We start from the raw sequence: 12872 nt of genomic DNA, 5'->3' as shown, positions 1-12872 counted from the left end.
TGTGACCCTAAAATTTAAATCATTTTAGGAAAAATATATGTATATATGTTATTTTATTCCCCTGCGTACATATTTGCTGTCCTCGTTTATCAAGGAATTCATGCATATTTTTTCCTTTTACATACCTGGGTAGATAAATTCTGTCTTCATTTTTTATTTAGACTTCCTTTACAGTAAAATAAAAATAAATGCTCAACCACACAAACTTTACGTTGTTCTATTATTAACGCTGTTTTTCAGTGACAGCAATATTTGCGAAATACAATTTGCAAATCCGTCATATGCTTGATCCGATTGTCAGGTTGGCAAACGATTCGAAAATTCACCTAATCTTTGATCTCACAACGTCGCGACGTTGAATGAAATCTTATAAATATTGTATGAGCCACATGAGATACAGAACGGATGGCTTTCAAACTACAAGGAAGAGCAATTTTTACAAAATCTCGTCGATCACATCGTGGTTGCTCGCATCTCGCTCCAGTGCCGGTCTCATAAACGCTGTGCTTTACTGCACCGAAGGTCATCCTGCATTCAAATTTTTTAAAAGTTCGACGGCCTTTCCCTCGGATAAAAAGAACTATCCCATGGGAAATAAGGCGTAGTAATGCAGCACCGCTACTCACACATACCGTGAAACTTTATGAATGTACTTCCCAGATTTCGCGAGCTACTACGCGTTTCGATCGTTATTCTCGTAGACATCAATTCGAACGTACAAAAATCCGCTCAATTGCCGCTATATCGTAGCCAAAATTCTAATACAAAATATCATGAAATTTACGAAATTGCCTTTAGATAAGTAAAACAATTATTTCCGATATTTTCTCAAACTCGATCATAGAGTTAAAGTAAATGCTGTTAAACTTTAATAGACACGCCCAAAATCTAATAGCACTTACTGTATGCATAATATATTAAAACTTGATGCACTTTTGAAATTATGCATTTTTCTAAAAAATATAATTTTTAATTTTTAAATATATTGCACATTAAATATATTTTTCTTAAACTCAAATATAAAATATCACACGAGAGTTTGAATCTTGCAGTTCAATCTCAGGCTTCTATTCGCGATTGCAATGTGTCGTCGAATCCTAGCTTTAACCCACATCGATTGATGTATCGCACATCGAAAAAAAAAGGAAACCGAAATAGCAGTAGGAAAATGATGTCAAGTTTTATCGAATTCTAGGCAATAACGTCTGAAAAAGATAGCATGTCAGTTCAAAGTTATTTCACATAAAATTTTACATACTCAGTTCTCGTATTTGAGAGTAATAAATTACAAAATATAATATCTACAGCTCTTATTCTGTGTATTATGAAACTATAAATATCATTAAATGTTTTTCTTTAATGTGATATTAGCTAAGAACTGAGAAGATTAATTTTTTAATTATTTAAAAGATATGAGAAAAATATTGTCATTCGGAAGATATATTTATACATAATGTGTTAAGAGGTGTAATTTCTTCGTATTTAATAGCATACTCTTCATTTATTTTATAAATAGGTATTGCATCAATAGTTGCACTATTCGTATCTGTTGCTAGGATTTCGGTAAAACGTAGCATTTCGTCTTGACCTTTCAACAAAGTTCTTTAATCTTGTTAGAGCTTTCTATCGGTCCGACGGATTCGTGATACATGAACGGAATTTGCCGATTTCTTTTCTGTGATTAACACGGGGTTCTGCTTTTATTTCGTAGACTCGGAATACGAGGAAGAGCAAACACCGAGATACAGGCCAGACTCCTTAGCGAGCCTTTGTCGAGCAACCAGATTCACAGAGGCCGAATTGAAGAGAATATATCGCGGCTTCAAGGCTGAATGTCCTACGGGAGTCGTCAGGGAGGATACTTTCAAGTGTATCTATTCAAAGTTCTTTCCCCAAGGAGGTAAGAATTCAGAATTTTAATATAATTATTAAATATAATTTTTCTTCTGTGTGTGTGTAACAATTAGTAAATAATGCAAAAAATGATAAATCGTCTTTAATTAAAAAATATAATAATATAAAATTATAAAATTATTAATATAATTTTCTATTTTTCTATTTTTTAATTAATGAAAAAGATTAATAAGTTAGCTATTACATATATTTTACTGCTTAAAAAAATTTTAATTGAAAAGAAAGTAACAATATCGTGGTATGCAAGTATCTCTCGCCAGCTAAATAGGATTTTTCTGCTACAAAAAATGCAAATATACTGGTATTACGAAATAAATGCTACACAAATAGAACACTATATATGTAGCTAAATATTTTAACAAAAAGGACGCATATTTTCAATTACTGCAGAAAGTCGTATTTTTCGAGAACACCAAAATTGTCTCACAAATACACATAACATTTATTACTCACACGTTTGTTATAATTCTTAATATAAATCTTAATACAAAACTGCAGAGAGTGAGAGAAAAAGAATATCCATATTTTTAATTACAAAGACAACATTATTATATTCCCTACGTAGTCTACATTTTTGCCGTTAGGTATCTGATAAATAGTTCGATGTATCACGCAATAGAAAGTGTAATTAACGTTCTTAACCGTTTTCTTTTATTCTTTCCAAATACATGTGTTTTTAACAAATACACGAAGATTTTTCTCTAACGATGCGGAAGAATTTCCCGGGAATCATCAAAAGAGATTTGTTTATTTTGCCAAAAGAACGACGATGGATATAACGTCCGGTTTATTTATTCGCCGCGCATTTATTCGCATTTAAATTTCCTCGTTGCGACTGCAGCATCGAGGATGCGTCGAAAAGCATCAACATGAAGAGGGAAAGAGAACAATCCAACAACCAGGATAACTGCGGCTCTTCGCTCTGAACGCGGTTACAGTAACCATGGTAACGAACTCCCCAGATCAAAGTGGCACTGCGTTTCAAATGTTCGCTTTTATCTATCCGCGTGAGAGATATGGTTATCCATGACTACGCGCGTACCGCGCATTAACGCGATGAAATTCGCATTTTCGGAAATTACATCCGTCGCACCGCGTTTTAACTAAAATCAATTAACTTCAGCATGATATATGGGGACATCAAGTATTACGACCACTAAATATTTGTTACTCTCTCACGATTTGCGAAATTGTTTGTTCAATTAATTCGTACGATTCGCTGTTACATGGCAACTTAATTTATTAGCCTGATATTCTTTAACTTCTACTTACCGATAAAAATTAAAATAGTTAAAATAAATATAATTCATAACATAAATGCAATATAAAAAAAAAGAAACAATAAAGTTTTTTCAAAGCAGTTATGAAAGCTCACGGTAGCGTAAGATGTTTAAAGCTTCCTATCTTCGACAAAAAGCCGGGTTTCATACCCGCAGGCACAGTGTCGATTGATATCATGATTTGTTTGCCGCCTGACAAGGAGGGTCAATCGCAAATTTACGAGCGATCAAGCCCAAATTCCTGAAAAAAGATCTCCGAATAGACAACGGTTCAGGCACCCGTCTATTTTCAACGCCTATTAATTTACAACTACAGCAATTTATGTTTTCCGAGAAACGTTGCACCGCGTGCCGACAGGAAAGATAAATAGAAAATTGTCCAAAACTTTTCTAGAAAAACACGAAATATTACACAAATTTGTTTGAAAGTATGTTAATTACAAATGCTCTATGCTTACACAATTTTTTATTAAAGAAAAGAATAAAATATCCAATCGAAGTTTCCACTTCTTTTAAATTGCAGCAGGAACATTTTGTCGGTTTATTTATTGCCCTTTGTTAATTAAATACAAATAGAACAGTTGGGCACAAGCAAGGACAATACAGAACAGCGGCATGTCATTAAATTAAAGATTTTAATTAGATTCGTAATCCTGTTTTAGTTCGCCTATCGAGACTTTTGTAAGCCGTGCGTTTTCATTTTAAAAAAGAAAAATCAAAATAATTTTATACTGTGGATTTTATTGCGTATACGGAAAATATAAATATGAATATTCCACCTGTCACGTCTTAAAAATTATTGAAATTTTACAAAAGTAGCTTATTTATTTCGCCCGTATTCATATTCCGCATTTTATAATTGAAATTCTTTAAAGGAATCTGTCATTTAAAGATATAGTTATAAAAGTCACCGTAATAAATAATCGATAGGACCCTTCTTAGCAACCACGTCTTCTTTTATCGAAGGTAGACATGTTCATACTTATCTAAAACCCTTCCGGCAAAACCCAAGAGGGTAGTCGAAATTCGCGCGTGCAGTTCAGCACGCGAAATTTATACCTCTGATATCGAACACGGGGCCGACGCAATAAAGGAACATTACGGAGATCTGCCTTGACAGTCAAAAGTCGAATGGGTGAATTATGGCATCGTGATAAATCTCACTCCACCGAGATAACGATTCACGATTCGTATTCGTTAGTTCAAACAGAAGCAGAGCAATTCGCTTGCTTCCTGCGCTTGCTTGATGTATTTTCAAAGTAATACATCTCATCTTACTTACATCTTCAAATTTGCGTAGCTATATACGTCCTAAAATGTAGATCAAGACGTTTACGTCTGAAGAAATATCTGAGATATCTGAGAAATGGATTCAATATTATATATGAGAATCTACTCTATCTCTTTTTAAAATATAGATATGGATCGTATAACTATGTATAGGAATTATAGAACGATATCGTAGTAAAACATAATTTGCATAATATTAATATTTATGTATGAGCGACTAAAGACAATACTACATCAATGCGACAATATATAATCGCGTAAAAATGTTAAAAGTAATAGTCTTGTCATATTTGATATCTTGTATTTTCTTTTTGTATAAAAATTATTCTCTTGATAATATATTCAGATAATTAAAAATATATTATATTAAAACGTATTGTCTCAAGGATAATGCTTTATTTATTGTGCTCAATTGTATACATTTATACGATTGAAGATAGCTTTATATGTTGCGCATGCAGAATTTGTACATACATATATATGACTCAAAGTGTGAAATACGTGATCCTTCACCCAGAGATTGCAACTTCGCAATTCTCCAAGGACGTTCCGATAGTGGTTGTGTGCGCGGATTACAACTATGACTTATCTTCCTTAAGAGTGTGGCATGCAATGGAAAATCTTAACTAGATTCTATAATCATAGGGAAATATATGCAAAGTTACTTAAATTAAAAATAGATATTTCTGTATTATACAAATGAAACATATTAACAATTTAATTTTTAGTATAGCTTTGTCTCTCGTATATTATAAAAAATTAAAGAATAAGCTTGAAAGAGATACAAATACAACTTTTTAAGTATTTTTCAGAAAATCATAAATATATTTTACAAGAATCAAATAAAAAATATGAGTTTTTATGTAATTTAAACTCGCTTGTTGTAATATATTAAATATAATTTGTGTATATTTTAAATATATGATCTTATTTCTAATATACTTTAAAGTTATGAATTATGTAAGAACTTCCAAAAGAAGAAAATTGATTTTCGAATTTTGCATTGCTCTATGGAGTGAGTACGTTTTCCGCGAGCACGTAGTTCGCAAACATTACCGAACTTGGACGAGTTAATACACTTTATGTCCTAGTCTTTCGTGATAAGCTCCCGATGACGTAGTTTAGTATGTCTGAAGTGTAATGGGAACTGCTACAAATTTTCAAGTGAATAGTTTTGATGAATCCAGATTCAAGGTTCTTATACTTGAATAGATCATTAGAAGCTGACATTTACTTCTGCCGCACACTGTTCGGAAATGCACCACTTTATTATAAAACAATTTTCAATAACTGTTATTTACATAGTAATATTACTAGTAGATATTACTCCAAATTCTTTTATGTAACAATTTTTAATTAAATTACGAATATTAAATTATTTCTTAAAAGAAAAAGAGAGAGAGCGCGAGAGAGAAAAAATAAAAAATAATTATAATTTATGTTTTTTCTTTGATTGAAAAACTATCATGATAAAAGATACTTTCTTCCAACAGCATTAATTAACTTAATAATTTTTGTTATAATACAAGTTTTAATATTTAATATGACATTGATAATACTTATATAAACCTGCAAGATATTGTTGCTTTGAAAAATAGTACATCTTATCCAATCCTTTCGTAGAACTATTATATGATAAATCTTATCGGGAATAGCGCAAAAGGAGTGCAATCGGCACAGCACGAATATATATGGTGTGATAATTTCTGTGTATGTGTGACCTGTATAAATCTCCATTTTAGATTTGAAGTATTCGCGTTATTTCGACTGGAAGTTATTAACACACACCGATGGCTATTCAGTTTACGAGTCATCTACGGATTCGACGGTCTCTGTAGATTTTCGGTCAATCCATTGCGTATATATGTATATCTATTGGCAGAAATGCTTTTATATTAAACACTTCTGTGTTTCCCCCAACGAAATCAATATCGACAAGTATTCTGAGTTCAATAAAGTTGAACCAATGGAGGAACTCAAATATTGCTCGTTCACATCTCCGAGTTCCTTTTCGCGAAATAGAAATCCTTTGTTTTATTGTTAGACCAAACTGTATTTAAATTGTTTCAATTTTTAGTTTGAGAGTATCTTGCGTATACCATAATTTATATGTGTGGCCAAAATCATAAAAATGCTTAGTTATATGTAGCAATAATTATATACAAGCAAATATTTCGTATAAAATTGACACTTGATATGTTAAATAATATGAGTACAGTTTCTATGTTAGTATAGTTCTTTAAATATTATACCAATTCGTACTCATGTATAAACTTAATTAATTATTAATAGATCGTAATGTTTCATTATTATACATAAGAGTTGGAAGGAAAGGATTGGATAAGATGTACTATTTTTCAAAGCAACAATGTCTTGCAGGTTTATATAAGTATTATCAATATCATATTAAATATTAAAACTTGTAACAAAAATTATTAAGTTAATTAATGCTGTTGAAAGAAAGTATCTTTTATCATGATAGTTTTTCAATGAAAGAAAAAACATATTATAATTATTTTTTATTTTCTCTCTCTCTCTCTCTCTCTCTTTTTCTTATAATGATTATTTTGAAAATAAAAGAACAGACAAAATTATAATAAAATATGTAAGAACACATAAATAAAATGATTTAAATATTTGTTTCTTTTAGCTAATACAAGCCAGTACGCCCATTACGTTTTTAATACTTTGGACCAGGATCACAGCGGGCTTCTCAGTTTCGAGGTAAGTTTATGCATGTATGAAATTTGATCATTTTCTAACGAACTTTAATAAGTCGATTGTATATCATTGTATTGCACATAATAACTGTCATCAATATCTCATAGTTTTGCAACGCAAAGTGATAGTGGATTCTTTTTTTCTGCATAATTTGCATCTCTTTTTGTCCTCTGAGACCGTTTTGCATATGACTTTGAAAGTTGTTAGCATGCATAAAATCACTATCAATCTCGCACTCTATATTTAGCTCTTCAGGTCAATATAATGCAGATTAATATTATAGTTTTCGAAGCAAGACATGACATACATCTCGTAAAATGTACGCTATGAAAGCCACAGAATAATATCAATCACAGTTCTATTTATGATTTCTTTCAAAGTTTATGTGACTAAAAATGTTTATTACACAAAACATCTCTGTTTCTTATCCCATCTGGAAATAGAGATGTACGATCCTTTTTTCAAAAGAACTTCTTGTTATTAATATATTTACAGATTTTCTGATATTTTTAAAAAATAAAATGCATAAAAGAACGTCTTGTTCAGTAATTTACAGTCGAAAATGTATAATTTATTGCATTTATAGAAAGTGATTAAATTACATATTACTTAATCACATTTTGTTAATTTTCTTAACGTTGATGCGGATAGAGTGGTCGGGTGCACATAAAATAACCAGGAACATGTATAAGACGACGCTTTATTCTAAATACTTTTGCTCGCGCGTTTTTGCTTCCGCTCTCAAACGCCGATCGTAACGAAGGAACTACAGAACTTCGGGGGTCGCGAACGGACACGAAGGCTCTCTCCTCACTTCTGGCGGGCGCGAACGCTAACTACGCCCTCTTTTGCAACTCACTCGAATGCTACCGCGGATCGGCAACTCCGAGCGTACCAACGGCAGTACGATACCTCTTTATTTTTCACATCCTCCCACCTTAGATTTTCCGCATATAGGATGGGGAAAATCTAACATCATAAAATAAAATAATAATTTTCGCATCTCAAAATAACATCTTAGAACTAAATTACACTTTCATATAACAGCGAAACTGAACAATAGACATCATAACTGCTAATACAACATAAGACTCCTTATCTAATAACTGGCTTTACAGTACGTCCACTACGAGTTTTGTACGGCACAGATTCAGCTTCCTTTTCTATCGCTTTAGAGAGACTCAACTTCTCTTTCTCATCTTTCGAATCGCGCGCCGCGCTAACCTTTTTCTTATATAATGTATGTAGTTGCTCAGGGACAACATCGAAATCGACTTCAAGAGGATACAATCTTTGTATTGGACGCACTAATTGACCAGACGCAGTAACTAAGCGCACTACTCTAATGACTCCGTCTTTTCCCGGAAAAGTCTCTATCACTCGGCCTAGAGGCCAATCCAATCGCTTAGTACAATCATTTCCTATCAATACGACATTACCGATTGATATCTTACGAGTTTCGGAAGCTCTTTTATTAACATTATATTTAAGCTCCCCTAAATATTCGGTCCGAAAACGTTTTCTCAGTTCATCTTTTAGGTGCTGTCGATACTTAAATCTACCTTTGAATTTTTCCCTATCAATAAAATCGCAATCAGGTACTCCGATCTCGCGGATCTCTTGTAAGAACATATTAGGAGTGATAGGATTGAGATCTCTAGGATCTTCGGATAAATACGTCAAAGGTCTCGCATTAATAATTGATTCGCAATCGCATAAGACAGTCGACATCTCTTCATACTCTAAGCACGCTTTCCCCAGTATTTTACGCAAAATTCGTTTCAAGACTTGAATTAGACGCTCCCACCAACCTCCCCACCAAGGGGCGCTTGGTGGATTAAATTTCCACTCAATTTTCTGCACATGACAGAGTTCTGTGACTTTATTCCAGTCAATGCGCTTCAATAAATTACTACAACCCTCAAAATTGGTCCCATTGTCACTATATACGTTACTCGGCCGACCTCTTCGGGCTACGAACCTGCGAAAAGCTTCCATAAATTTATCAGTCGACAAAGAAGTCACAAGCTCAAAATGCACAGCACGATATACGGCGCACGTAAAAATACAGATCCACGCTTTTATGTTTCCCTTCAGATACACGGGCCCCGCGAAATCAATTCCCGTTACTTCAAATACCCGAGCATCACGTACGCGGTTCATAGGCAAAGGAGCCTGCGTAGCATCTAAAGGTCTAGCGCTCTGTCGTGTACAGATTACACATTTCTTTACAACAGATCTCGCAACTTTACGTCCGTGGATTATCCAGTATTCTTCCCGTAAGTGACTAAGTATTGCATTGACATTGCTATGTCCCAAACGCTCATGAGTTTCAGTTATTAATAATCTAGTTATGGGATTCTCGCCTAGCAAAATCACTGGATAACGGAACGAATAAACATCATCACGTTGCAGTATCTTAGATTTCATACGTATCAATTCATCGTCAGCCATAACAGCATTCATTGTTCTAAGTTTTACATCGTCAATTCCATCAAATGAATCTCTCTGTGAAATTCGTAAAACCGTCTTTTCCGCAATTTTTCGTTCATCAAAAGTTAAATTCCCACCATGTCTTTCCCGGTCGGGCCATCTAGTATAACTGATAAATCGCTTAAGCCATGCAATCGCGCCTATCATTGTGTTGAACTTTGAAACTCTCGGAACATAAAAAGGTTCAACTTTTACATCATGACTAACATTAGACATTACCGAAATAATCTCAGTCTCATTTATCGGAGTTTTTAATACTGCGGTTTTACGGATCTCACTTTTAATCTCGTCTTCTTGGTAGGTGACATTCGACATAGGCCACTCTGATGAATCTCTTTTAAGCCAGCTTGGCCCGTCCCACCAGTTAACTTTTCGTTGGTGGATTTGTCGCGATGGCTTCGTCCGTCACGCCTTTTTCCGGCAGCATGCTTTAACACTCGTTAGCTTCCAGTAATTTTGGCCTTTTCCCCCAGAACTTGCAGAAAAAAGATTATTTCTTCTTTTTTACTGGTCGCGTAGCCATCCCGTTTAAAGTCGCAGCAAATATTTTTTGCGCGTGTAAAAGCCCTGCGGTTCGTCGTGCGTTCTTCCTGGGGGCCTCCATCTTGAGATGCTGCCTCTTTATCGGATACCGTATCCGACTGTAGTATCTCCTTGCCTGTCACGGGCGCCACAATGTTTAAATTTTTTTAACGTTTATGCGGATAGAGTGGTCGGGGCACAAAAAAACCAGGAACATGTATAAGACGACGCTTTAATAACTCACGCACATATACTTCTACGAGCATTTCATCACGTCCGAATCGATTCTTTATCGCGGCGATAACTTTATCATAGTTTTCATCGGTAGGCGGGAAGCTACCGACTAGTTCCGCCGCGCGCGAATCCGGAACCATAGCTTGCAAGAGATACTGGAATTTGGTCTCGTTGTCGATTGTAGCGTTTTCATGAATCTTCTTGAACTGAGACCAAAATCGTAACCATTCCTTAATATCTCCGTCATACTTTTTGAGTTCGATTTTCGGCAGCTTGATCTGATCGGGTACTTGTGCACGAATGCGAGCGTCTGCCCTGTCGGTAACGGGCCCATTGGCGTTTGGCGTAGCCATGACAGGCGTCCCCATTGCGTTCATGGCGGCGAGTCTTGCTCGAAGAAACTTCCTCTTATACTCGTCGTTGGTGGCATCTTCCGTCGCGATGGCTTCGTCCGTCACGCCTTCCGTCTCGTGCATGCATGTCATTAACACCTCGTTAGCTTCCAGTAATTTCTCGTGCCTTTCCTCCAGAACTTGCAGAAACACGATTATTTCTTCTTTATTTACTGGTCGCGTAGCCATACCCGTTAAAGTCGCAGCTAAATCATTTACTGCGCGTGTAAAAGCCGTGCGGTTCGTCGTGCGTTTCTTCCTGGCGGCCTCCATCTTGAGATGCTTGCCTCTTCACTCGCGATACTCGTATCCGACTGTAGTATCTCTCTTGTCCTGTCACGGTCGCCACAATGTTAATTTTCTTAACGTTGATGCGGATAGAGTGGTCGGGTGCACATAAAATAACCAGGAACATGTATAAGACGACGCTTTATTCTAAATACTTTTGCTCGCGCGTTTTTGCTTCCGCTCTCAAACGCCGATCGTAACGAAGGAACTACAGAACTTCGGGGGTCGCGAACGGACACGAAGGCTCTCTCCTCACTTCTGGCGGGCGCGAACGCTAACTACGCCCTCTTTTGCAACTCACTCGAATGCTACCGCGGATCGGCAACTCCGAGCGTACCAACGGCAGTACGATACCTCTTTATTTTTCACACATTTCTTGTATATACGACTAGCGGTAATGAGCGCACTAAATATGTAAATAAAACAGCTAGAAATTAATAATGTAATTAACGCCTGATTCTATTACCGTTGAATATTTAATCAGGTTTAAATTATTAAATAGAAAAAAGCAATACACTGATTGGTATTCCAATTTAAAAAAAAACTTGCATAAAATTCACATAATATATTTATAGATTGCAATAAAATTTATCTCATTGCATTATTTAATTTCTTAATTTAACAATCTTTTGTTGGTAAAATTTCACTATTGCTGCTATTATAATTATCTATATTCTCGCATATAATTAAAAGTTTAACGCCCATCATATTCTAAATAAATACGCATTGGAGACTAAGTTAATTAGACGTAACACGAGCATCCAACATCGTGTATTTAATTAAGTTTATCAAGTGACGGTTTAATCATTCGCCACTTACTCGATTTTAAGTACTACTTGCAGATGGATACAATAGAGATTCGTTGAAGACATCAAAGTTTTGGAAAATATTGAGATAAGAGAAAGAGGCAAAAGTCTTCATAGAATAATGCAATTGTCTCCCGAGTTCCGAGCCACTAAAATGGAATCGTGCTTTATATAACTGAAACTGTGCTTCCATTTCCGTAGAAAATCATTAGATTCAATGTAAACCTTTCATCTTCTTTCGTTACATGTGATAAAGTTCTCACGTTAACCTTTGATATTCAGCCGTGCTTAATTAAGTTATCCCACCGGAATCTCTGTTGGTAGACGTGTTCCCTATTGAGCAGTATGCGACAAACTTTCTGTATAGTTTTCATCAGTGTTATACAGTGGAGGACTGTAACAATGAAAAGTTAGCGCGAATAAGGGAATATTTAAGGACTGCGCGCGAGTTGTTATCATATATGCTTTGATCTCATAACAAATTTTCACTTTTAACAGGGTTATGATAAAAGAGAACACTATTTCCTCGAGCATATTGTATAAGAAATTTATAATAACAGATTCTACATGCTGAATGCACCTATTTTTTATAAAGAACGAAGAAAGAAAGAAAGAAAATTTATTTTAAACATTATATCTCATAAATGTACATATATTAATATATCTATTATAGAATCTCAAAATATGTTTCGTGGGAAAGACTAAAAAAGCATTGTTACCAATTTCCTTTTCAATGAGCAAACAAAAAACCCCTATTGGTAATCCAGAGATTTTTGTAATTCCAGAAATGTCTCTCTCTCCTTACTTCCACGTTATAATATTATCTTCTTTTATTTCCTAAATTTTATTTGTAATATTGCTGACATACAAAGGCTTCTATCACTTAAATCGCATTATATGTTTGTACTCTAAGATCTGCAAGCGCGCGAAAG

The 12872-nt window shown here is 34.7% G+C and overlaps 1 protein-coding gene across 7 annotated transcripts in view; it reads left to right on the top strand.

Annotated features, from left to right (window-relative positions):
- Window positions 1–12872, top strand: part of LOC143895945 (A-type potassium channel modulatory protein KCNIP1) — a 166531-nt gene that overhangs the window by 135786 nt on the left and 17873 nt on the right. For all 7 annotated transcript variants that reach the window (XM_077403460.1, XM_077403459.1, XM_077403458.1 and 4 more), the window contains 2 exons: window positions 1712–1900; window positions 7135–7208. In XM_077403460.1, the coding sequence (XP_077259586.1) occupies window positions 1712–1900; window positions 7135–7208 (263 nt within the window). The remainder of the gene's footprint in view (window positions 1–1711; window positions 1901–7134; window positions 7209–12872) is intronic.

The sequence above is a fragment of the Temnothorax americanus genome, unplaced genomic scaffold (assembly GCF_048541705.1).
Source record: "Temnothorax americanus isolate GAGA-0224 unplaced genomic scaffold, ASM4854170v1 Scaffold17, whole genome shotgun sequence".
Lineage (NCBI taxonomy): Eukaryota > Metazoa > Arthropoda > Insecta > Hymenoptera > Formicidae > Temnothorax > Temnothorax americanus.
The sequence above is the reverse complement of the archived record's forward strand: the minus strand, read 5'-3'. Positions and strand labels throughout refer to the sequence as shown.